The sequence below is a fragment of the Vanessa atalanta genome, chromosome 25 (assembly GCF_905147765.1).
Source record: "Vanessa atalanta chromosome 25, ilVanAtal1.2, whole genome shotgun sequence".
NCBI classification, from domain to species: domain Eukaryota; kingdom Metazoa; phylum Arthropoda; class Insecta; order Lepidoptera; family Nymphalidae; genus Vanessa; species Vanessa atalanta.
The window spans coordinates 8,022,159-8,048,665 of NC_061895.1; the positions used below are offsets into that span (position 1 = coordinate 8,022,159).

The 26,507-nt window shown below is 35.2% G+C and overlaps 1 protein-coding gene, 1 long non-coding RNA gene and 6 other non-coding genes across 13 annotated transcripts in view; 4 read left to right on the forward strand and 4 right to left on the reverse strand.

Annotated features, from left to right (window-relative positions):
* Positions 1–260: 260 nt before the first annotated feature.
* On the reverse strand, positions 261–6,230 carry LOC125073760. Of its 3 annotated transcripts, none has more exons than XR_007120063.1 (2): positions 6,138–6,230; positions 261–2,016 (listed from the first exon to the last, which is right to left on the reverse strand). It is a non-coding gene; the product is annotated as an uncharacterized LOC125073760 (long non-coding RNA). The 3 variants fall into 3 exon arrangements; XR_007120062.1 differs by lacking the exon at positions 6,138–6,230 and adding an exon at positions 2,176–2,321; XR_007120061.1 differs by lacking the exon at positions 6,138–6,230 and adding an exon at positions 2,167–2,321.
* Positions 6,231–9,386: 3,156 nt separating this feature from the next.
* The window catches only part of LOC125073759 (chloride channel protein 2), a 72,453-nt gene continuing 55,332 nt past the window's right edge, over positions 9,387–26,507 (reverse strand). For 2 of the 4 annotated variants that reach the window (XM_047684790.1, XM_047684787.1), the window contains exons 8-24: positions 26,094–26,215; positions 25,886–25,987; positions 25,434–25,536; positions 25,152–25,280; positions 21,377–21,539; positions 20,708–20,799; positions 19,958–20,096; positions 15,145–15,248; positions 14,675–14,878; positions 14,503–14,596; positions 14,268–14,406; positions 13,494–13,614; positions 12,675–12,791; positions 12,229–12,324; positions 11,568–11,654; positions 11,303–11,485; positions 9,387–10,933 (exon numbers count right to left, since the gene is read on the reverse strand). In XM_047684790.1, the coding sequence (XP_047540746.1) occupies positions 11,315–11,485; positions 11,568–11,654; positions 12,229–12,324; positions 12,675–12,791; positions 13,494–13,614; positions 14,268–14,406; positions 14,503–14,596; positions 14,675–14,878; positions 15,145–15,248; positions 19,958–20,096; positions 20,708–20,799; positions 21,377–21,539; positions 25,152–25,280; positions 25,434–25,536; positions 25,886–25,987; positions 26,094–26,215 (1,983 nt within the window). In that variant the 3' untranslated portion in view covers positions 9,387–10,933; positions 11,303–11,314. Of the gene's footprint in view, positions 10,953–11,302; positions 11,486–11,567; positions 11,655–12,228; positions 12,325–12,674; positions 12,792–13,493; positions 13,615–14,267; positions 14,407–14,502; positions 14,597–14,674; positions 14,879–15,144; positions 15,249–19,957; positions 20,097–20,707; positions 20,800–21,376; positions 21,540–25,151; positions 25,281–25,433; positions 25,537–25,885; positions 25,988–26,093; positions 26,216–26,507 lie in introns of all 4 variants that reach the window. The other 2 variants (XM_047684788.1, XM_047684789.1) reach the window with 2 other exon arrangements.
* Positions 13,737–13,823, reverse strand: Trnay-gua. Its single transcript is given in 2 exon segments — positions 13,737–13,772; positions 13,787–13,823. It is a non-coding gene; the product is annotated as a tRNA-Tyr (tRNA).
* Positions 16,503–16,584, forward strand: Trnas-gcu. The gene has a single exon. It is a non-coding gene; the product is annotated as a tRNA-Ser (tRNA).
* Positions 18,004–18,085, forward strand: Trnas-gcu. The gene has a single exon. It is a non-coding gene; the product is annotated as a tRNA-Ser (tRNA).
* On the reverse strand, positions 19,264–19,345 carry Trnas-gcu. The gene has a single exon. It is a non-coding gene; the product is annotated as a tRNA-Ser (tRNA).
* Positions 22,839–22,920, forward strand: Trnas-gcu. Its single transcript has one exon. It is a non-coding gene; the product is annotated as a tRNA-Ser (tRNA).
* On the forward strand, positions 24,396–24,477 carry Trnas-gcu. The gene has a single exon. It is a non-coding gene; the product is annotated as a tRNA-Ser (tRNA).

Below are 26,507 nucleotides of genomic sequence, written 5' to 3' on the forward strand. Positions count from 1 at the left end.
ACGATCCTAAGGATGGACTCTATTTCTGATACAATTGACACATTACCTCTAACCTCGGCTCTCGGTAGTACCGCCAGCAAGAAGAGCCAAGCGAACAGGGTCTACCGTTTCTCGAAGAGTTTCGTAATTTTTTTGAACCCATATAACTTGGGTTTGAATTATACCAGATAAACAAAATTCTCGGGACATGATGACAATAACAAAATTATTAATTAATTAATAAGTAAATGTGTAGTTTCTCTTACAGACAAAATGCAGAATATTATTCATAGACAACATTTATTGTGATTAGTTCCGAGCAGATACAGACACATATTAAAACATACATTTTACAATAAGATAACTCAATAACACTGACTCTATCGTGCAAGTTGTCTAATGTATAGACATACCCACGTGTGGCCTTAGTGTGCACCACTAATAATATGACGTTTATTGGCACTCATTATAATATAATTCTCTATGAACATATACAGAGAAATATATAGTATAGATGTTTTAAGGAGATTTGTTTATCTTCGACAACAAAAATCAATCAATCAAAGTTTCAACAAAATATCGAACCAATCCCACTCAACGGACCGAGCTGTCATTTAGAGCATATTTTGGTGTCGGTGACATTATAATATAACATACTCATATTTTTTTTAATTTAATACACGAAAGCTTGGTTTTGAAACATTTTTCTTTTTCAAGGAAACCCCCTCCAGTTTATTTTTATTATCTCTCTCAAACAAAGATGACACATTTCCATCACGAATGTAAAAAAGATCGACCGCCGCGATAGAACGATTTGATCTAAACCGAAGTTTCGAAATTCTGGCAAGCATTGCTAGTTTTTTAACTCGATAACTAATAAAAACCTTTCTACTTCAAGAAAACCTCGTCCAATTTTCTTTAAATTCCGTAACTTGGGTCACGTCTGTAAAAAAGTTTGGAAGCCGCGATGGCCCAGAAGATCTGACAATCCTTTTTCTATTCGCGTTGAGGTAAAACCATAATGTGGACACACGCATGTTTCCCATGAAATTCGACAACAATTATAAAGATAAACGTGGTAGAATAAACGCAGCATTTTCTCCTAAGCCGTTGTTTGCCCAGCAGTGGGAGATGGGATTTCGAGCTGTTACTGTCCGTCGTCTGATTTAATAAAAAGTATTTCGACACGTGTCAGTTCAAAATATTCGTTCTTTGATATTAATCCTCTAATATTTTGACACTAACATAAGAATAGTTTGTACACAATATAAAACATACAATGATTAAACAATTCGTAAATAAATACAAGTGTAAAAATAGTTTTGGCATAACTTATATAAACTGTTAAGATTTCTAGAAATTTGTGTTCGGATGTTTCGTTTTTGCGCAGACAGACGTGTCCTCGTGTGTGTAGAGCTTAATTCCATTGCCATTAAGTCCACTCCAGCTTGCAAAAGCCGAGTGTTTGTGAACTATTAATATGTTTAGACGTGTTCTGAACAATATTCAAAATGATAAAATAATAATAGTTGTCTCATTTAGTCGAGAGTCTCTTCAATGACAAAGTCCCAATTAAAGCGGAAACCATCGAAAAATTTAACAAAGGAAATTTCAGTCGTAAAGGTTACATAATTCCAGTGACTGAGGTGTTTCAATTCAAAAGTGTTGTGACTTTACAGTTAACAGAAATAGAGACTTATCCTACATCCAGGGTCCTCTTAACAAGTTACATGGAATTTGGTTTAGCTTTAAATCCGTGAAAAATTTTTTGTACAGATAGAATTTTTATAATTTTCTTCGTTTGACCGATCGTCATCACCAGCTCCTTCGGTTCCTTTTTCGAATGTTCGTTCACGTGTATAGTATACTTCATCACGCCGGACGCTGGTGCCACTCCTTTTTGGTTAACACCGACCGCCATTGCGCAAGCGTACTTTATATTAATTTATTTTAATATAATATTTTCTGATTTTTACTCGGTTTAATCGCGTTGCTTACTTCGTACTTTCGTGAGTCGTCGTTTCGTGAGTTCTTCGTCTGTGGACCAAGGGATATTTGTTATTTTGTACACAAAAGAAATAATAAAGATTTTAAGCTATTTCGTTTTGAATATTTATAAAAGAGTATTCAAATCTCAATATTTTTTACATAATGATACTCTACCACAAATTTACAATTAACACTTACCAAGCTTACCAAGCAAAAACACTTTTCTCTAGGAAATGCCTCCAAAATAAACACAGTTTTAATCTAAACACACAAAACAAAGCAATTGAAACAATTTCTAGTGAATTTATTAATTTAAATCACGTTTCAAAATGTCGACAATGTGTCACACCCCAAACTCGTCGTTTACAGTGACATTTGCTTTTGCGTATTGATCGTTAAAATTTTGCACTGGTTCGGAAAATTGCACTCAACCTTGAGAAGGATATTCTGAGTTAACTAGAACATGAGATAAAATAAACATATCGCTTAAAAGGAAATGATTAGTTTTTATCGAATCATAATAAAAGAAATGACTTCTATTTTCTATACCATAAAGGTCCTACGAAGAAATAAGACGAGCAGCATCCCCGCATGACATCGAGTTCCATTAAATTCTATGGGGCATGTACATATACCTGATCAATACATTATTTATGACGTCGCCCCATATATATATTTGTTCTATAGTATCGGTTAGGCGGTCGTGCAAATGGGCCACCTGATGGTAAGTGGTCACCACCGCCCATAGACAAAGGCGCTGTAAGAAATATTAACCATTCTTTACATCGCCTATACGCTACCGACCTTGGGAACTAAGATGTTATGTCCCTTGTGCCTGTAGTTATACTGGCTTACTCACCCTTCAAACGGCAACACAACAGTACTAAATACCGCTGTTCGGCGGAAGAATATCTGTTGGGTGGGTGGTACCTACCCAGACGGGCTTGCACAAAGCCCTACCATCAAGTAAAGGAAGTAAAAAATTTCTATCCGTAACCGTAACCGATTTTTTTATTGTAATTTTATTTTCGCATAGTGTACATTTTATTTAGTGGCCTTACACACGATATAGATATTCTACCACCAAACGCAGTACGCAATATGCAGACACTGCTGCGCCCCAGTATAACTTTAAATATAAATTAAAAACCACTATACGAAAATGTCTAATGGAATAAAATGATTTATTTCGATTTTAAATTTCATACTAATAATAATAAGTTTATTAATTTCTTTGTTATATTCTGGTGTATTATTTATTAATTCGACCGTGTCTTTGGTCTTGTGATTAAATGGCAGAGTACACAACCGTTACGTATTAAGAGACACATCCTACATACGTTAGAAATAACTATACTTTTGTCCAATTTCGCATCAGAATCATTGCCAACCGCAGAAAGCTATAAGTTCAAACAACATGACAAATGAAATTGTACCTAAATGTAATGTATATCTGTCGGTACCGAGTCGATATTCCCACAGAATCGATAATCGTACAGAATCGATGTTTGTTTCGTTTTGTCAGTTGATAATTTTTTTTCGAATTTACTAATTCTATATTTAATGGCGACATCATTAAACAACTAACCGTGTATCACGGCTAATTATTATAGCTATAATAACACTAAGGTTCTGTGCCACTGTGTGTAAGTAAGTCTAAAACGGACAGCATACATACGTTACACAACTCATCATCCTCTTGCCCTTATCCCAATTTTATTTGGGATCGGCGCAGCATGTCTTCTTCTTCCATACTTCTCTATCTGACGTCATCTCACAAGTAACATTCTTTCCAGCCATATCGTCTTTCACACAATCCATCCATCGTTTCTTTGGTCGTCCCCTTCCTTTAAATCCATCCACATCCATGTTCAAGACCCTCCTCACAACATGGTCTTCATTCCTCCGCATAACATGCCCATAATAATACTAAATGCCTTTAACACGATATTTAAAAAAAGTTAATAAATTGAAAATGAACCGTAATAAAAACTCTTAATCTTATCTTATCTTAACCCATCCATTGTTTTTATTAAGTACATATTGCAGAGGTATTCTATAAGAATAATCTCGAAACTCACCTCAGAACACGAGCGTGAGTGTCAAAGTGTGATATGTGACATTGACTAATATCGTTATAAAATTTAAAGGATTCCAGCATAAAACTGGTGTATCGACGTAAATCGATTTGGATAAAACAGATACATAATAGCATAAACTGTATATAAAAATCACCTGCAGTTTTCTATCTTTATATCTTCCATCTCTTGTTTATATTTTCTTTCTCGTTCGTTTATTTGGGCGCACTTTGTACACGCCCGTCTGGGTAGTTGCCACTCACTCAGCATATATTTTACCGCTAAGCAGCAATACTTGTTGGGTCCCGGTCTTAAGGGTGAGTGCACCAGTGTGGCTACAGGTGAGAAGATATCATAGTTTCCAAGGTTGGGGTAGCATTGGCTTTGTAGGTTTATATCATGTAGGTCTTCCTTTTATTTGATGTGTCGTTTCGCAATTATATTCAATATAAAATATTTATAAAATCGAAACATTTTCGGAAAAAATAGCCCTACTAATATTCTTTCTCAATTTCATTATTTTGAAATATTTTGTATATTTTAGGAAATAAGTAAATGTGTAGTTTTTCCTCATGAAACAACTCCTCACAGACAAAATGCAGAATATTATTCATAGACAACATTTATTGTGATTAGTTCCGAGCAGATACAGACACATATTAAAACATAGATTTTACAATAAGATAACTCAATAACACTGACTCTATCATGCAAGTTGTCTAATCTATAGAAATACCCACGTGTGGCCTTAGTATGCACCACTAATAATATGACGTTTATTGGCACTCATTATAAAATAATTCTCTATAAACATACACAGAGAAGTATATTGTACAGATGTTTTAAGAAGCTTTTATTTATCTTCGACAACAAAAATCAATCAAATTCTGGCAAGCATTGCTAGTTTTTTAACTCGATAACTTATAAAAACCTTTCTACTTCAAGAAAACCTCGTCCAATTTTCTTTAAATTCCGTAACTTTGATCACGTCTGTAAAAAAGTTTGGAAGCCGCGATGGCCCAGAAGATCTGTCAATCCTTTTTCTATTCGCGTTGAGGTAAAACCATAATGTGGACACACGGATGTTTCCCATGAAATTCGACAACAATTATAAAGATAAACGTGGTGGAATAAACGCAGCATTTCCTCCTAAGCCGTTGTTTGCCCAGCAGTGGGAGATGGGATTTCGAGCTGTTACTGTCTGTCGTCTGATTTAATAAAAAGTATTTCGACACGTATCAGTTCAAAATATTCGTTCTTTCTCTAATATTTTGGCACTAACATAAGAATAGTTTGTACACAATATAAAACATACAATGATTAAACAATTCGTAAATAAATACAAGTGTAAAAATAGTTTAGCATAACTTATATAAACTGTTAAGATTTCTAGAAATTTGTGTTCGGATGTTTCGTTTTTGCGCAGACAGACGTGTCCTCGTGTGTGTAGAGCTTAATTCCATTGTCTCTTCAATGACAAAGTCCCAATTAAAGCGGAAACCATCGAAAAATCTAACAAAGGAAATCTCAGTCGTAAAGGTTACATAATCCCAGTGAGTGAGGTGTTTCAATTCAAAAGTGTTGTGACTTTACAGGTAACAGAAATAGAGACTTATCCTACATCCAGGGTCCTTTTAACGAGTTACATGGAATTTGGTTTAGCTTTAAATCCGTGAAAAATTTTTTGTACAGATAGAATTTTTATAATTTTCTTCGTTTGACCGATCGTCATCACCAGCTCCTTCGGTTCCTTTTTCGAATGTTCGTTCACGTGTATAGTATACTTCATCACGCCGGACGCTGGTGCCACTCCTTTTTGGTTAACACCGACCGCCATTGCGCAAGCGTACTTTATCTTAATTTATTTTAATATAATATTTTCTGATTTTTACTCGGTTTAATCGCCTTGCTCACTTCGTAAGTCGTCGTTTCGTGAGTTCTTCGTCTGTGGACCAAGGGATATTTGTTTTTTTATACACAAAAAAAATAAGATTTTAAGCTATTTCATTTTGAATATTTATAAAAGAGTATTTAAAACTCGATATATTTTACATAATGATACTTTACCATAAATTTTGAAATAACACTTACCAAGCTTCAAAAACACTCTTCTTCTCGAAATACTAAGCAATTTAAACAATTTCCAGTGAATTTATTAATTTAAATCACGTTTCAAAATGTCGACAATGTCTCTCGTCTCGTCGTTAACAGTGACATTTGCTTTTGCGTATTGATCGTTAAAATTTCGCAACGGTTCGGAAAATTGCACTCAACCTTGAGAAGTATATTCTGAATTAACTAAAACATGAGATAAAATAAACGTATCGCTTAAAAGGAAATGATTAGTTTTTATCGAATAATAATAAAAGAAATGACTTATATTTTCTATACCATAAAGGACTTATGAAGAAATAAGACGAGCAGCATCCCCGCATCACTTCGAGTTCCATTAAATCGACTCAAAACTTATAAACCACTAAAGAAACAGGTTACGTGTATGATAAATAAAATAAGAGCTTGGCTCTAAGTGTTATGCCGTTGCTATTTCAGTGTTAAAGTTTCCCAAAAACGCTGAATCGGCGCCTTGAGAGTCCATTATCGGCTGCGTCGATCGTACCACGTGTAAGGTTTGTTGTAGGAAAATTATGTATTGCTACGGGCGTGCTATAGTTTGGAATAGGTATGTAATTACAATACAATAATAAGATTCTAGTGACTGGCGCATGTGTTTTTTAGCGAATCTTCAGTTTTCAGTTTATATAAAACTCCTACATCTAAAAACAAAATGTAGGTACTTCCACCGTCATATTACTTTGAAATACATAATAAAGGAAAAGATGATAAAATCAAAACTACTCGTGATGTACAGTGTTTACTGTGAACCTATAGAGAATAATTTGTCTATGGAATTAACTTTTGGAAGTAGACAATATGTCTATTTAGATTTGGAAGTGTCAAATACTTCAGAAACTTTTTTCGATAAAATACTCACCGAAATAACGTCCTATGAGGCATTTACATGCACCTGATCTATAATATTATTTATGACGACGCCCGATATATAGCAGGGATGTTATGGAACTCCGTAACCGTAATCGAAACTATCGAATATGTGAAATTAACATACATATTTGTTTTATGGTATCGGTAGGCGGTCGTGCAAATGGGCCACCCGATGGTTAGTGGTCACCATTGCCCATAGACAATGGTGCTGCAAGAAATATTAACCATACCCTACATAACCAATGTGTAACCAACCTCGGGAACTAAAATGTTATGTACCTTGTGCCTGTAGTTACACTGGCTCACTCACCCTTCTAACCGGAACACAACAGTACTAAGTATTGCTGTTTGGCGGTAGAATATCTGATGAGATCCGTAACCGCAACTGATAAATGTTTTTTTATAGTAATTATATTTTCACGTAGTGTACGCTTAAAGAAAGTAGCTAAAATTGTTTTCTAATGCTCTTTGCTTGTTCTGTGATTGTACCCAATACCAAATAATTTGCAATTTCTAAGCAATCTTATATTCGCAACAGAAACTATTCGAAACCATCGGAAAATTCGTAACCGTATCTGAAACCGGTTAAATATTGTTCATATATCCGTATTCATATAAAACCCATAAACCCATCCCTGATATATATTGCATTAACTTTTAAGAAGTGTTCTGAAACGGGCTGATTTCTTGATTTATTAAAATTATTAGGTATTAACAATTTTTAAAAGTAGAAATATAAGCAATTGTTGTAATTATAGGCCTATATGTCCGTTGTTGAGTAAAATATTAAAAAAAAAAAAAACGATTATTCGAAGTTTTATTCGCATTTTATCGAATTCGAAAATTCGAAGCGTCATTAGAGGAATTGTTTACGGGCCGCCTTGCGATGTAAAAAGTCGCAGGATCGATCCTGACCCCTTGGGCTATTGACGTCCCCACTCCTAACAAAAGTGAAAAACTTAAAAGGAGGGGTAAATACGAATATTAGTGATTCCTTAATTAATTTGGTGCATTGCTAGTATTATTATTTTTTTTCGGAACAAATCGGCTTTATTATTCGATCGCTCATCAACTGATGCTGAAATGGCACTATTTAGACGTATCATATTCAATGCTATTGGCGTATTCAGTGTGAAAAAAGAATCTTAGTTTTAATTTTCAACACATTCGAAATAAAAATACATATTATTAAAAGCGATTGGTTAGAATGTTTTCTAAAGTAATAACCAGGCTTGTTAACTTACACCGAATAATATTATGCCAAAAAAAAAAATTTTTTTTTTTTTTTCATAATGTCATATACGAGTATATGATAACAATATGATTTAATTGTAATCAATTTAAAAACAGTATACTTAAGGCACATCACTAGTTTAGAGTCAAATAAATTTATACAATCACTAGCTACGTTTTAATGACAACTGACACTGACAGAGAGATGTTAAATTTTAACAATATTTTGCTTTGCCGCTCAATTGACAATTAAATTGTATAGTATAGTGTTATAAGTCTGGTATTTTTTATATATTATTGTGCATTTGTATAATAATTTAATTAAATAAATTGTTTAGTATTGTGTTAAAGTCAATATAGTATATAAACTTGCTATAAGTTTTTAATCATTTGTATGTCATAAAGGTAAAACTTAAAAAGAATTTTTGTTTAAAATAATCGTGTATATTTTGATAAACTGGAAGTAATAATTATTTAAACGTTGTAAGGAATTAATGCGTTTTTAGTGATCAAATCTTTCATATTCTTTTACATATATGCCCACTATGGATAATTATACATTATCATAAAAACGATTTTTGATTTTATTTTAAAATGAAAAATTTAAAACAACTAACATGAATAAAATTGTAATGTTTGTATATTTAAATTAACTTAACTTTTCATTTTAAAATAAAATCAAAAATAGTTTTTATGATAATGTATAATTATCTATAGCTGGCATATATGTGAAGGAATATGAAAGATGCTTGCCTGCCTGCCTCTCTGGATTCCAGATCACCAGTTTCAGTTTTAAGGGTTAATGTTATGATATAGTTACGGCCTCATGGAATAACATCTGAACTGTCATTGAGCTATATGCCCAAATATTTAGACTACCTTTCAATTCTTATTCTAGTGTTTATGTTTATTAGCAAAGCGGACTACTGACCATAAGGTACCTATTTGTGATTGGCTTTATAATTATGACTTCTTGGTAGAATCTACATTCTAAGCCGGTGGTACTTCTAAGTGATAAAAAGTACTTGACAAGCCCGCTTGAATAAAATATATTTTGGTTAAGACTTGAAAATTATCTTATAATTAGTAATAAATAAAACAATGTAACGCACAACACATCTTTTATTACACAAAGCAGTAGATCACATACACTTATAACTTAATGCGAGCTCCTCGCATTTGTTTATTATTAAATATTTAATACTCTTTCAAAGTGATGTAGGCGGCGAAATTTAAATACATTGTTATTGATAATCAGGTTCAAGGAATTATGGGTGGTTACTATTGTTCCATAAAAACATTTAAAAATAAAATGGAATTTCTTTTTTAGGTCCAATTATTTTTGTTATATTCTACACTTAAATTTTGGACATCAATCCGTCGCTGTATTTATAAATATGGTAATCAAATTTCGCTAACTACAGATTAAAAATGCAATGCATTTGATTAAATACTAACTTTAACAGGCATTGGAAGCCTCAGCTGAACCATATATTATATATTTTTTTATTTTAAAACACATTATATTCCGAAGTATAGAATTTTTTTGTAAAAGTCAAAAAATTATGCATATTTATTGTTCAACCAAAGATTTTCGTCTAATACAATACAAATTTTACAACTATTACATTACACATAAGGGCAGATAAATTTACATATTTTTAAACATCACAGATTTCGTACACAACTGAAAAATGCCTTATAATTGATTTTTATAAATATTTAATCTAAAACTAATTTAAAATATATATATAGTAATTAATTTCACTTGAAAGTTGAAAATGGAATGGCACAATTTTTTAATGTCTTTTAGACTTTATATTTTTGCACAATTTTCAATACTTATTAACTAAAATCATTATTTTGGAATGAGTTCAACAATCACAAGCCTTGATTAGAATAATTTGGAAAATTTAGAGTGCTAATGACAACTAAAAATTTGGTACTACTCTAGTAACTTTGATGCAAGCTTATGTAAAAGTCAAAAATATAAAGCAAATATCATTTTTGAATAAATAAATTACCAGCTTATATCTAGAATCTAGAATTTAATGGCTTTATACATGTTTCACGGCAGTGACGACAAATTTGTCAAAAATAAATATACAGAGTTGCAACACAAGCAAAGAAAAATTTATTATACAAACATTCAATTTTAAATAATTATATTACGCCTTTCAATATAATGTCCTGTAGCATTTTAGTGTTACCAGTTAAAATATTTTGTAATCGTGCAACACCAAAATTAATTGAATTTTAATTATTAATTACATTTAAGGATTGTATATTAAATATAATTCCTAACATTAATTAAAAATAAAAGCGTCGTCATCAACACTCTATATAAAAAAAAAATAATACTAAAACTGGTGTTAGAATAAATAGTTTCAATCAATTGTACTATATTATTTTCTAGCTTATATTTAGGCACAACCTTTGTGACCTTGATAATACAAGATGGCGTTTAACCAGTTTGAACTGGTTTAAAAAATAAATAAAATATAATTTATTTCGTATACGGAAGCACCATATATACAGTTAGTTGACTAAAATTAAAATACTGTAGCAATCATTTCCGATTTTGCTAGTCTTTTAAATACTATCGACTATAGCTGTCTCGTTCTTCTACCTTCTATCTCCTTCGAGTCGTTGTTACCTATTACAAACAAACTATGGATAAATTTATTTAATTATTTTTTGTTTGATAATTTTTTTTTTTTAGTAAAGATATAAGCTCAGTTGTCGCCCGCGGCTTTGGCCGCCTTTTTGGGATTGGTCGACAGGTGTTAGTCATAAAAAGCCTATATCTTTTCATGAAGTTCAAGCTTGCTTCCATCAAATTCGGTTCAGAGGTTCGGCTTTGAAGGAGCAAAAGACAGACAGACAGAGTTACTTTTTCATTTATAATATTAGTATGGATTATTAGAACTCATCAATGGTATTATGGCCGTGAGCCATGTTTATGGAACGTGAAAGTGTGCAAACGCGTGGTGTTCAATTGAAAATTAGATGGTACTCGTACCGGTAGTGCGTCAGTGCGTGGTGAGCTTGTCGGTGTCGCGGTCGGAGGGGGGCGCGGGCTCGGAGCGCGGCACCTTGATGAGCAGCGGGGAGGCGGCGGGGCTGCAGGGGGTCGCGGGGGGCTCGGGCCGCGTGAGGGGCGTCAGCGCGCCCGAGTTCACGTCCTCGATGGCCTTGCGGAGCTGTGCACGGGCAATGTTATCGTAGTCATTTGGTCCATTGACTCATTCTGATGGCTTCAAATCTTTAAACAAAAACACCTACTTCTTTCAGAGACACGACTCCAATGAGGCGGCCGATAGCAGTCACGTAGGCACGACTCACGCCTAGGGTTGAGAACAGCGAATGTACCTGCAAATGGCCTCGTTAGTGTAGACTTGGTATATACCAATGATACCCAAATAAGTCTATCGACGACGACTTAGAGGGGTTCCATGTAAGCGAAACAATGATTGGGGGCCCTTTGAGATGTATACAGTGGTCTGCGGTAGAGGATCTTGTTTAAGTAGATTTTGCTTGTAATTTTTACTTTCCACTAGCGTACCAACCGACGACGATACTATCGTAATGGCGTAGGGTTTTGTAAACAAACTTATTTTCGCAATTTTATAATATCAGTAGCGACATTAGTGTTCGGAACACACTCAAGCAGCCTCGCCCTCGCGTCGTATAATATATATATGTTACTAAAAAATAAAAATGGCTACGTAAAAAAAGGATAATTTGCCGAATCGGATCATTGGTCAATTGTGGGCAAACACACGTGCAATCTTCGTTACGTTATAACCAGATTGACGACAGAGAGACTTCAAGTGCGGGACCGACGGTTTACCGAGGCACCGGAGTTATTACACCTAACTTCTAATCTTCTGATTGCTACTAAGAAGCTCCTGTATAAGACTCATTTTAATTGTTTGTTAGTTACCTTAAGTAGCGACGTCCTCTCTACGAGCTGGAAGGGCGCAGGGTCGATGTGACAGATATAAAGGTTTTCGTCTTCATATTCAATATCGTCCAAGTTCTAAAAACGAACAAATGATAAAATATAAAAAATATATATTTATAAAGTTTATAATATTATATATATAAACATGTTAGGTTAAATATTCTATTGCAATACTAACAGTAATACTTTATGGATGTGTTTCATTGGTCAATTTGCCTGACTGCCTTGGTTTATTACAATTTAAAACACACACACTCAACAATAATTCACTTCCTGAATGTTAAAGTTTTCGGATCGAAAACGCATAATTTATGGCAAAAATGCCAATAAATAAATAAGCTAGTAATACTTTTTAATTAAACACCAAACCATACGTGTAGGTAGGAACGTGTGTGTCTGTGTGTGTGATATGTGTGTACACTCACGAGGTCCCGCCTGCGCGCCACGGCCAGCATTCGGTCGAAGTCCACCTCCTTAGCCATCTCGAGCCGCTCCCACGCCTGTTGGTCCTCCGGGGACATGTCACACACTCGCTCGCGGGGCTGGCCCACAATGATACATTATATATTATACATCTATAACGTGTAGTTTTTTTAAGTAAGGCGACGGATTTGTCTATTTAAGATAAAACAAAAGATAAAAGAGAAGAATACTATTTGTTAAGGGAAGTATCAGCCTACAAGTGTCCCACAAATCGGCTATGTATGGCTAACACCAACACATAACGAAACTTATAAACCTGATGGAATTACCCATCGGATAATAACGTAACGTGGGTTCTTTATTTATATAATAAAAAATAAGCAAAAAACTAAACACTGATTTCCATGTACTTAACTCAAAGAAATGACGAACTTCCATACAAATTTTATATCCCAATTTAAGACTTTCAGAACGAAAGTATAAATACCGATTTTAAAGAAAAAAGGCGAAATTCGATAAGAATTTGTCTTGTAAAGCCTAATCATTTCTAGCTTTCATCCTAATTTTCACCTTAGGTAATGAAGTTTCAAAAAGTCTTTAACTCATTTACAACTGCTTAGATATCGGTTACCATATTTTCAACATCTGAAATGACGAAGTTCCTTTGGAGATAAATTTGAAATATCCTCTTAATGCTTACTTAAACTCTTTAAGGAGCTCGTTCAAAAAGTTCATTCTGTTAAACCGACACGATTTTCTTCCGTATATCGTCATAATTTTATAAAATAGATTCAGTTTTCAGGTTAAAAAAAATGGCTCACCAGTTGAACTTTCTTGTTGATGGAGGGACTCCTCGGCAGGCCGAGTTGATCCGTCAGCCCACTCTCCACGTCAGGTAACAAAGTCGACCGCTTGAAAATAGCTTCGAAGGCTGCTCGGATTCTATATTATCAAAATATTTATGTCTTTAAGATAGGTATCCAAACATTTTAAATTAACTTTAAGCCATATCCAGTGCTTAAATTAAAAAAAAAAATCTGTTAAAACACTTTTCAAATCAAAAGTCCTTCGAGCCGGATTTGAACCAGCGACCTATGGATATCAGTTACATCATCTACAGTCCACCGCTCTACCAACTGAGCTATCGAAGGTATTGGAATCAAGGGAAAATTGGCGACATTTCTTATTATAGTTATACGTGCGTCCGTCCGCGTTAAATTAGCGGCGTACGTTAGTATTATATCATAATATCTCATTATTTTTTATGGCTTCTTTTTTGTCGTCTCACGCACACTAAGTCACTCGCTCACACCGATGTACGCCAATAGTAATCTAATAGTAATCAGATACGTCCAGTAGTTTTCACGTGATTGATGCACGAAGAAAAAACATTTCATGATATTAAAAGATAAAAAAATAAAAACAATGTATCAACCTTTTTTTTAATACGACAAATGCTTGAAATATTGTAACTGTGCCGGCCTGAATTATAAATACAATATTACTGTCGGAATACTCGGAAATGTGTAAATAATGTGGTGTCGAAGTTCTTTTAATGATTGTCATTCATTTACCCCCGGAAGGGGCGCGCGTACCTGGTCTCGGCGCCCGTGACGGTGGAGTACACGGGGAGGGGCGCGCCGGGCGCGGGCGCGGGGGAGGGCGCGCCGCGGGACAGCGTGAACGAGTTCGTCTTCTTCAGGATGGACTTCGGCCGGAACAGCTGCCCCGGGGCTGCGGGCGGCGCGGGACCGTTGTTACTTCCTTACGACTTCTTACGTGACTTCAAATTTTGTTAAGATTCGATATGGGAATTTAACTTCGTATTACCTGGTAGGAGACCGCCCTGGTCTTGACTGGTCAACGAACCTCCCCTGGTCATTCCCGACACGGGAACCTGGAGCATGTCTGGAGCTGGTGTGACCTAAAATTCGCGGCAACGTTTATGGAGCTGTTTAAAAATATAATCTAGCACCGATGATCACTCAGTCGACGAACTCACCTCAAATCTAGATGGTCTTCTAGTCTTTCGCTTTTCCTCGTCTCGTCTCCTCTGTTCCGCCTCCCTCTGCCATAGAGCCGCGACCTGCAAACGCCTGGAGCGTCCCACCTGCTGCTCGATCACCTTCACCAGCTCCCAGCGGTGAATGGACCCGAGCAGTACCATGGATGCTGGGCTGTCTACTAGTGGAAAGCTCTTGATTGTCTGCAAATGAAGAGTGAAAAATAATATCAGCAACATTGTTGAACAAAGGCGTTATTCGCTCAAGAGTAAGCAGGCCTCTGGATCCTACACATTTTCATTTTTTTTTGACAAGTTTCCACGCAGTGGTTTTTTTATTAATATAAGTTAATAAAGGCACCTTCATTGTTTTAGGAAAGTCTTTCCGGGTCAGCAAGGTTTTGTTTTTGAAGAACAATACGACTTTATTGAATAAAGGTTTGTGAGGAAAATTGAACTTTTGGACTTACCCTATTCTCCTTTAAAATATCCTTCAATTGCTGGAAGGTCATTCTATTCCAGATGTATTTGACGTCACGCACCATGAAGTCTTCCACGCAAATATCGTACATACCTATAAAACAGAACACATTAAACACATTTAAATAAAATATAAATAAATAAGGAAACCACCTTAAAGATTATTTTATTATGATATTCACATGGAAAAATATACCTTGGCCATTTTAAGACCTCACCATTTCTCAATTTATATTCGAAGAAGTTTTCACAGAGTCTATTCAGAACATCGAACCGAAGTAACAGTAAATTGAGAAATTACAGAAAAGTTATTAAAAAGAATGGAATATAGAATATAGTATACAGCACTTGTTGACTTCCAGACATGATACATATATAATTATATTTAACTGACATGACATTATATTTTTGTGAAAAAGAGTAACTACTGAGTTTCTTGGACGTTCATCTCGGTATTCCGAACTGGTGGTAGCTTCACGTAATATAGTTTGTTAAATGACGATTTAAAAGTCTTTGTAAAAGCCTACTTGAATAAGGTATATTTTATTTTGGTTTGATTACTATTCTTAAGATCAAAAATGTATCAGCAAGTCTACTGCCCACGGCAACGTATGACATATCTTTGAGTGTACTGATTGTTTGCACAGGTGCAAGTATATTGTCTAAGACTACGTTGAGCTCGTTTTATACTTTAATTTGTAGACAAATCGTCTTAAGCACGTAATACACTCTCACTATATAACAGCATACATACAAATCAGATCTACATTTAACATATCAATTAATTGCAATCAATATAAGAGTAGATTAAATATTTTGTTTCAAAGAATTTAAAGTGTGAGAGAGATGTGTGAAAAACATATTTTTTTCTCTGTCTAACATTCGAGTTATATAGTCTAACACGTTTAGCCATAATTGTTAAATGGTATCACTTAATAATTTTATGATTATTATATTTGTTTTAATCAATGAATCAATTGTATAATTACTAACAGTATTTAAAACAGGAACGAATGTCTTGTTCACGAGACTGACGAGACAAACGTCAGTCTCGTGAACAAGATATTCGTAGATAATGTCGAAATATCGAGCTCCAACAAATAAAAATAAAAAACATGGTAAATATCCCGTTTTAAATACTGTTAGTAATAAAAATAACCATGTTAATTTAAAAAAAAAACCAATTGTATAATTATTTAAAGTATCTCCCAAGGAATTGGAATCGCCATTTTAAATGGTCATACTTAATATAATAAATCTTTTTCATCAAAAATATCCTGTAAGATAAAGTCAATGTAGTGCTTCTTTTATAATTTAACTTTTTACTAGATTAACTGTACATCAACAAGACGAGGTGGCCGAGTGGTTAAGGCGTTGGACTGCTAATCCAATGTGCTCTGCACGCGTGGGTTCGAATCCCATCCTCGTCGGAATATTATTTTATATTTATTACGATTTTTTGACCATGTAAACGTAAGATGTTTCTTGATTTTTTGTGTATTATTAATATTAGTAACTTGTTTATTCAAAGGATATCTAACAATGTTTGTAACATAAGTTAACACCAAACAATTTTAAATCAGGTATATAATATTATGTTTGCGAAAAAAAAGAGAGAATTTAGAAGTGAGAAGAAAGAAGAACGTAAGAATCTCGTTGCATTACGCAAATAGTATGAAATTGGGTAGCCCTTGCTCTTAATTTTTTGACGAAAGTATAGTGAACGATGTTTTCCTTTACCTCTAGTATTTATACAGCAATTTAAGTTATTACTTAACAGTTTTGCACATTTATTTACAAGGCATACAGAACCAGGGCATGAGAGCCGAGATGGCCCAGTGGTTAGAACGCGTGCATCTTAACCGATGATTAAGAGTTCAAACCCAGACAGGCACCACTGAAATTTCATGTGCTTAATTTGTGTTTATAATTCATCTCGTGCTCGGCGGTGAAGGAAAACATCGTGAGGAAACCTGCATGTGTCTAATTTCAACGAAATTCAGCCACATGTGTATTACGCCCACCCGCATTGGAGCAGCGTGGTGGAATATGCTCCAAACCTTCTCCTCAAAGGGAGAGGAGGCCTTTATCCCAGCAGTGGGACATTTACGAGCTGCTTATGTTATTATGTTATGCATACAGATCCATCTCTCAAACCATTAAATTTTTAATCGTGTCTAGCGCCGTTACATTTGAAAATCCAAATCCAATATTACAGCTGTTATGAAAGAACAACCTCTCAATTTGCCGCTGAACAAAATCGCGACTTATGACTTGTCAGAATATTAGATGCGACATTGGCTAAAAATATCGTATCACCGCAAGTACGGTTTCAATATTTTACGAGTGAGATAGAAAGTGAGATCTTACAGAATAGAACTTTTGACTGCAAATCTTAATCACGAATCTGAATACGTGAACATATACAGGACAAGTTTATAGTCAGATGATACTAGGTATGCATGAGAGGAAGGCTGGTTCATTTTTGGAATTGCGCGTTCCACGCGGTCGTGATGCGGTTTCTACAGTAACTATTTTTAATTTTTATACGCGTATAATCAAGGCGTTATTACTAATAATTCCTATGTTGGCTGTTTATTGAGTTATGCAGATGCTAAATCGATTTCCATGTGCTTTAAATTAAGGGAATATGGGAAAGTTGAGGTATTATTATGTATAAGGGCTGTCCCTTATCGGGAGCATTCGTCTGTATTATAACAGTTCAGATTCGAGCATTACAAAAGTGAGTGCGGAATGTGTAATTATACAATTTGTACTTTGTAAAAATGTCTGACTCCATCGAAGGCGAATGCTCAAAATCGGTTTTTGGATTAGTGTAATAATAACAAGACGAGGTGGCCGAGTGGTTAAGGCGTTGGACTGCTAATCCAATGTGCTCTGCACGCGTGGGTTCGAATCCCATCCTCGTCGGTATACTATTTTGTATATGTTGCTATGTTCATTTAATTTAAACATACAATAAAAAAAATTTTGCGATTCGTGGAACAAATATGACACAAAATATACTACTTAGATTATGTACTTGTATCTTATTAATGCTAGTCATAATACAAGCTTTTTTTATTGATATTATGTAGGCGGACTGGCAACGGGTCACAACCGGCCAGACTGTCCATGTAAGAAATATTAACCATTCCATCAACGCCAATGCGCCGCCAAACAAAACTTTGGGAAAGATGAGATGTCTCTTGCAACTGTAGTTACACTTGCTCATTTCCCTTAAAACCGGAACACAATAAAACTAATTAGAGCTATTTAGCAGCAAAATAAATGTGTAAGTGGTTCCTACCCAGACGGACTTAGACATTCTACCTCCGAGTACGTAAAGTTAGTACACCATATAACATTTAGTTCAAAATTGGAGCCAAAAATATGATTTCAAACAGATTCATTTTTTTAAATTAACTTTATTAACATTTTTAGTTGTGCACCAGATTAACGAATGCTCACGACAATCGTATCAAAAAAAAAAAATATCAAAATATACATTATAGATCTTTAAAAGGAACATGGGCTCGTGATTATTCTCTCACGAATTTTTCCACGTCAATCTACAAATAAAGCTTAAAGTAACCATACAATCTTATTTGTATTATTTTGCTGTCTGTACATTAACTCGAGCCTCACTCGATACAAATGAACGTCGATTATAAATTATCGCGAACGCACTCACTCACGCATGCGTCTTCGTAGATTTGTAACCAATATTCTCGTACGGGTCTAAAAATGTTCATATTAAATGTAATACAGAAGATCCGGTGAACTAAGTCATTATTTATTTACACAAAATGATATTGGTATGTTTATACGAGTAATAGTTATTACTAAGTAGATAATTAATGTGGATTGAATGGAGTATATACAGCGACTAGTTCTAGAAAGATTTAATGTCTTATGGAATTATCGCAAATATAGAAGCATACACGAAAGGCCCGAACAACGCGACTGTGATGAGAGATTACATGTACCATATACGATACAAAACACAGCTATTAATACTGAGTTCATTTATGTAAAAACGCTGATACAACTTTGTACGCAAAAGCCGCAATTAATCAAAAAATATCTAAACTATCTGCAAAATATACCGACGAGGATGGGATTCGAACCCACGCGTGCAGAGCACATTGGATTAGCAGTCCAACGCCTTAACCACTCGGCCACCTCGTCCTGTTCTAACGATATTCAATTTTCGTATCGAGCGTTAATTTTAATTAAATATTCATACTTAAAGGTAATAAGATAATTAAAATAAGCATATCTTTGTCATGGAAAGTGGTCAACACAGCCCGGATTTAAAAAAATTGACAAAGTATTGACCCATATAGAATAGTTGGTACAAAATGCACCTTAATTCCTTAAGACATTCTCCGCCAGTTAACATTCAGGCTAAAGCGAGATATATAAGGGCTACGAATATTAAACAGTTTATTTCTTCGAATATAGTAACAGGATATTACTGTATTTTGTTGACGAGTTCTAGCGAAAACTATTAATATTGAGAAACCCCGACAAATAAAAGCATCTAGTATATATATATATACTAGATGCTTTTATTTGGGGTTTAATGAAGGTCCCCCGATATTAGGCATAAAAAAAGCCTTTATACTTCCATCGAGTTCAAGCTTGTATCATATTTCATCAAATTCGGTTCAAGAGTTTTGCCGTCAAATAGCAACATACACAAAGACAGAGTTACTTTCGTATTTATAATTTTAGTATATATATTTTTGCTGGAGATATATTTTTATGGGTGGATGGTCATGAGAAACGAGTGCTTACGGCTGGCGGACGACAAGAGGTCCGGCAAGTAGGGCAGCTTCTTGATCAGGATGATGCTGTCGAAACACGAGGGCTGCAGCAGAGCGGCGGTCGCGTTGGCCGCCAGCACCGCCGCCATGATGGGCAGCAGGTGGGTCACCTGCACGTACATAAAGATATAATAAGCGGCATGAGTCGTGGTTCAGTACATTTTTAGGTATCTTTGGAGGAATTAAGGAGCCGGGGGCGCCGACGCACGCGATTGGTCCGTCAGTCGATGCTTGTCGTCTATTGGACGAAATCGTACATGCGCGAACTTGCCCCAAATATTGCCCATCTGTTCTCATGAGCCGTGCAAGCTACATTACTACTTTATTTGCTGGGATGGTCTAGTTGCTAGCTTGTAATGCAACAGAACCCAAGGTCGTGGGTTTGAACATCGAAAAAAAAGTTATCTTGTGAAGATATTCTCATTAGTAGATTAAATCATAAATCTAAGATAACAGAACCCTGCAGGTGATGAAAGAAACTCTGCTCCATGTGTGTCCACCAATGTACATTTAAGCGAGATAGTGGAATAAGCTCGCCTGGGTAAGTACCACTCACTCATCAGGTATTCAGTTTGATTAAACTACCCAACAGCAATTCTTAGTATCTTTGAAGGGTGAGACAGTGTAACTACATCACAGGGGGCATCTCAACTCCGGGAGCGGGAATCAGATACTTACCATTTGCGCCACTTACCACTATTACAAAATCGAAATGAGTTACCTGTCCCGTCATCTCGATGCAGATGACGATGGTGGACACGGTGTGCGTGACGGCGCCCGTGAAGGCGGCCGCGCCCACCGTGGCGTACCCGCCTGCCGACAGCACCACTTTATACACCACCACTACCCACTACTCGCCGCCAGCTGGCTCACTGGCTAGCCACCGCGCATCTTAAATGGTGGTGGATTCAAGCCAGCTAGCACCACTGAATATTTGTATTTATATTCATCTCGTGCGGTGGTGGAGGGAATCATCGTGAACATGTATAAGCTCCAAAAAGGTTCTTCTAAAAGGGAGAGGAGTCCTTAGCCCAGCAGTAGGACATTTACGGGCTCTTACATTACTACATAATATATAATAACGTCCCGTCGGTCTGTCTCAACGCGATAAAGTCAAAACTACCGAATGAATTTCATTGAATGTTTTTCCCCAGTAATTATTCACGAAGAAGTTTTATGTAGATTCAGGTAGCTAGTAATGATATGTATCATCAGTAGCTACTCCTAATTAAGATATAGGTGATTTCTTCCGCAGTGAAGCTCCACCATCGTAGGATAATAATATTATTTTCTGTATACCACATACAATCAAAGCTGCGCACGCGCACATGTCTCTCAACTCGTGAATAACTCACAAATATAGGTCTCCATTTGCTTAATGTGAACCGACCTGGCAAGATTTTCTGTATGTGTCCCCCGTAGGCGACGCCGAGGGGGCAGAAGTAGTGCATGACCTCCCCGGTGAAGCGCCCCAGCGACGCGCCCATCTTGAAGGCCGGCACGAAGATGCCCGCCGGCACCGGCAGCGTGCACGACACCAGGCTCAGGAAGAACTGAAACGAAAATGGCGATGATCTATTTATTTATTTTACTAGCACAACCAACAGTAGACAAAACTTTTCGAACTTATCTTCGCAAATGCTCTAATACTTACAGGTAGTCTCACGTAAAAATTACAAATATATAAACGAAATAATAAAATTATATTTATATAAATGTGAAAGTAACTCTGTCTGTCTGTCGCTGTTTCACTCAGAACTCGGAGGAAGGACATAGGCAACTTTTTTCTAACATATGACAACCACCCCCTAAAACGCGACTGATATACTTTTCATTGTTTTCTTTTTTTGAAAAAATAGTATTTATATAATATATAGTAAATATATATATATATATATATATATATATATATATATATATATATATATATATATATATATATATATATATATATATATATATATATATAATGTCTTAGTATGGGCATGTTATGCGGTGGATTGAGGACCAAGATGTGTGAAAGGTTTTGAGAATGGATGTGGACGGATATAGAGGTAGGGGACGACCCAAGAAACGATGGATGGATTGTGTGAAAGACGATATGGTTAGAAAGAATGTTACTTGTGAGATGACGTCTGACAGAGAAGTATGGAAGAAGAAGACATGCTGCGCCGACCCCAAGTAAAATTTGGATAAGGGCAGGAGGATGATGATGATGGTATATAATTTCTTGACGGTTATTCTCGGCAGAATCAACAGTGCAAACAGCCAAGTGTTAAACTAAGAATATATACTTATATTCCCTTTTAATAAATTAATAATTTTAAATTAATTATTAAATAAAAAAAATGCGTCTTTGCCTATAAATATTCGTTTTTAATTTAATTTAAATATTAAAATAATGACGTTTTTAATATCAACTTAAACCATTGTCATTATACAATTTGAATATACCATTGTCACGATAAGTTCGATATAGTTCTTCGTATATAATATATCTAAAATTAAATATTATTATTACGCAAACCTTCCCCGGTACACGCTGTCTTTAGTATGAGTTTCACCTTTTATGGTTAAGTATTTCGGTTAGGCATTATAAGAAACGAATTTATTAGTATTGAAAGATTTGATATAACTTTTCTCTTTCTTATAAAATATAAGTACAGTACAGTACTGTACTGTACTGTACTACTGTGTATTTTTGCTTAATTATTATATGTTTAACTTAGGATTGACTGAGAAAGTGAAGAAAATGTCTTTTGGCATTATGTTTGTCTACCTTTGCATATTTTGTGCAATAAAAAAAAAATCATTCATTCATTGTCAACTCTAATTTGAAAGAGCATATATAAGACGAGGTGGCCGAGTGGTTAAGGCGTTGGACTGCTAATCCAATGTGCTCTGCACGCGTGGGTTCGAATCCCATCCTCGTCGGTGTATTTTTAATATCCTATTTGATACTTGCGTACTTTATTTGACGCGATTAATTAATAAACTGTATACCTGTCATCCGTATATATGAAATGTATATTTATTAATAAAAACCTAGCCTGTAACTTTGATTTACGGTTTTTCGGTTATTTCATATTAAAATTGTGATAATACAGTATGAATTTAAGTCAAGTGTCGTTTAATTTTTTTTTATTAATATTAATTTCTATCAATTAATACTTTATTGTTAACTCTTTGTTTGTTTTCGAACAATTTATAAAACGTTACAAAAAAAAATGTGATCAATTTAAAAATAAACATCGCCAGCCAAAAGCAAAAAGATGCCAACTCTAAAATGTAAATTTTCAAGCATCAACAAAATTAAAATAATTTATATAATAATACCACTTTAAACCTATTATTTTGTAAACATGTTAATGTTAACTTAATTTTTACAAGATGGAGTTGTCGATAATTTATTTTTATTTATTTATTTGATCCACCAACATTTGTTCACATCATCACATACGTAAGAAAAATATACAATAGGTACACATAACTTAAAACTAGGTGTGACAAACATTTATAGGTAGATACATCATGCTTAATTACTATCTAAATTAGACCTCCCAGCGCGAGCCGCAGTAAAAACAAAAACAAAAATTAAAAAAAGGTAAAGTTACAAAAAAAAAAAAAAATTAAATAAACAATGAAAAGATTAAATTAAAAACTAAAAGTGAACCATAAGACGGACAAATACAATTTTAAGGTGACCGAGGTAAGGTGTTTAACAGTGACCGAATTCTTTTCGTTGAGTCGTCATAAATATCAAATACGTCGCTGTAATCATTAACCAGCTTGCTAAGTCTGGAAACGGGGGAGTTTGATCCGAACACAGTTTTTCGAGGTGGTGGATATAAGGGAGTTATTTTGTAACGATATACGTATGTATACGTATAATTTCGACAAATATAAATCTAGTCAACATAAATTTAACTTATTTTTATAAAACACTAGCTGAACTTCTTTTACCTTGGCGTAATTTATAAAACTTTAACTGTAGCACATAAACCGTCGTCCTATTTCAGCCCTTCGAGGGATAAATTAAAAAAGTAGTCCTTTCCCGGGACTCAAACTATCTAAATACCAAATTCCATCTAAATCGCTTCAGTAGTTTAAACGTGACGTAACAGTCAGTGTATAAAATAGGCCAATAGGAAGAGCAGGAAGGATCGTCTTTAGGCGTACAAAAATATTTAACTAATTCAAGAGATAAACAATTCATTCATACATACAAATATATGTGTATATCGTGGTTTTAGTAATTTTTACTACACATAAAGTGAATATGACAATGAATACTTCATAAAAATAATTGCTCAAGAATTATTACCAATTAAAATAACAGTTGAGCAAATAAGTTATATGTTCGTAATAAAAAATAATATACCACTAAAGTATTAGTGAGGAGACAACAAGACGAGGTGGCCGAGTGGTTAAGGCGTTGGACTGCTAATCCAATGTGCTCTGCACGCGTGGGTTCGAATCCCATCCTCGTCGGAATATTTTGCCCAGCATTGGGCTTTTAGAATATATTTGACGCATAGATGATATTTGAGGGATTGTTATTGTTTATATATCATGGTGGTTTAAAAATTATGTTGAAATTGCCTTAGTCATATTCTTCTGTATGTCTCCTTAATTAAGTAAATACAGTTATATTAAGCGTCAATATAGCGATGGTTTAAGCTTAATTAAAGGGTGAACAGTAATATTAGTATATCCTTATAAAAATGTTATTGAATTATTTTATAATAAATCTGTCTCGTGACGTTGTAAACTATCGAAAGATGGTGAACAGTGAATCAACTTACTATAACATTTTTAATAGTTGATATTCTTACGGTAAGTTTAGAATTTCTATGATTTAACTGAAATTCACTTCGATAGATCTACTAAAAAATAATGCGTTAAATTATAAGCAGTATTATACGGGCTTACCAATGCGCCACCAACCAAGGCCAGAAGATGTTATTACTTACTTTAGGAATTACACTGGCTCACTATACTGGCTGAATGCTGTTTGCCAGTATAATAAATAGTATTTTTTTTTTCTATTAGAATGGAGCGGTAAATTTTCTGTTAATTTTGATACTACTTATTTGGAATTCAATTTAGTCAACTTATGTAGTTTTCAAATTTGACTATGGAACCCTACAGTAAAATAAACTCACGATAGACCAGAAGTATATGACGAGACAGCCGAAGTGGTCCACCTCGGGGGTCTGCCAGTGGGACACCACGGCCGCCTGCTCCGCCGTCAGCTCGTCCGACCACGTGAAGTTGGCGAACAGCGACAGCACCTGCGGCACGCGGACGCCTTCGTTTCATTTTTTTTTTTTTTTAATTTTACAAATTATGTTAATGTAAGAATTCATTTTCAATAAGAAGAAATTCTCTGAACATTGCGTTCTCTATTATGTATGGCAGTAGAGCTCGTTTTGGTATAACCATACCTGTTCCTGATTGCCAAGATCAGCTGCCATGTATTTGCCAATACCAGGCGGGAAGAGGATGGACATCACAGCCAATGTCATGAAGCCCGGGTAGATGAAACGGCTGTGAAAAATTAGCACAAACATTATAGCACTATTAAATGTTTCACTGTCTCTTTCTAACGTGTGAAGTTAAAAGCAATAGCATGTCTTTTTATAATATGATTGTAGTTTAGTTTAACAATTGTGTAAAAGCCATGGGTGACTCAAAATTATTGAAACTCGTTCTTTATTGAAATCGTTACTTTGCTAGCTGATTATTATCTTTTAAGATTTCGATTATTTTTCAAGAAAAGAGTTATTTATATTAATTCTTACGTCATATGAAAATATTTTTTTAACGAATAGTTTCTTATATATAATGAGCGGTTATATATAAATTTCAAGCTTCTAGTTATATGATCTTTACAAACTTCTTCTGCAGGAAGCTGCTGAGGACCTTGGTGTTCCTCATGAAGAGCACATACTGGCGATGCAGGAACACCCAAAAGGCGGCCATCAGCCCGCATACGATGCTGGAGAGAGATTTTGACATGAGTTACGACAGTTTAACTTCTCTGGGCGGGCGTGTGTGCGTGCGTGTGCGTGTGCGTGTGCGTACGTGCGTGTGCGTGCGCGTACCCGAGCAGCACGAAGACGGCGAACTCCTGCGGGTCGAAGGGGAAGTCCTGCGGCAGGTTGGTGGGGAACAGCGGCTTCACGGTGGGCAGCGCGCCCGACCACACCGACAGCAGCCGGAACATCTGCAACGCCACCAAGCTCCTGTACTCGCGCTCACTGCTGACCGTACGTGGCGTGTACTGTACGATTCACTTATGCTAACATTTTTTAAGCCGACTAGAGACTAACCAGCCTGTGAGGGAGACTGTTATGGGGCAGTTGTTTATGCAAAACGACAGATGCCCTTTCCATTCCCTCATTTAGAGACTCAGGTACAACGGAAATTCAATTTAATTTATCTTAACATAATCTTTAAATCACAGTCGTGCGGCATTATAGGCCAGCTGGCAATGTGAGAGTTGCGAATTCGATTCA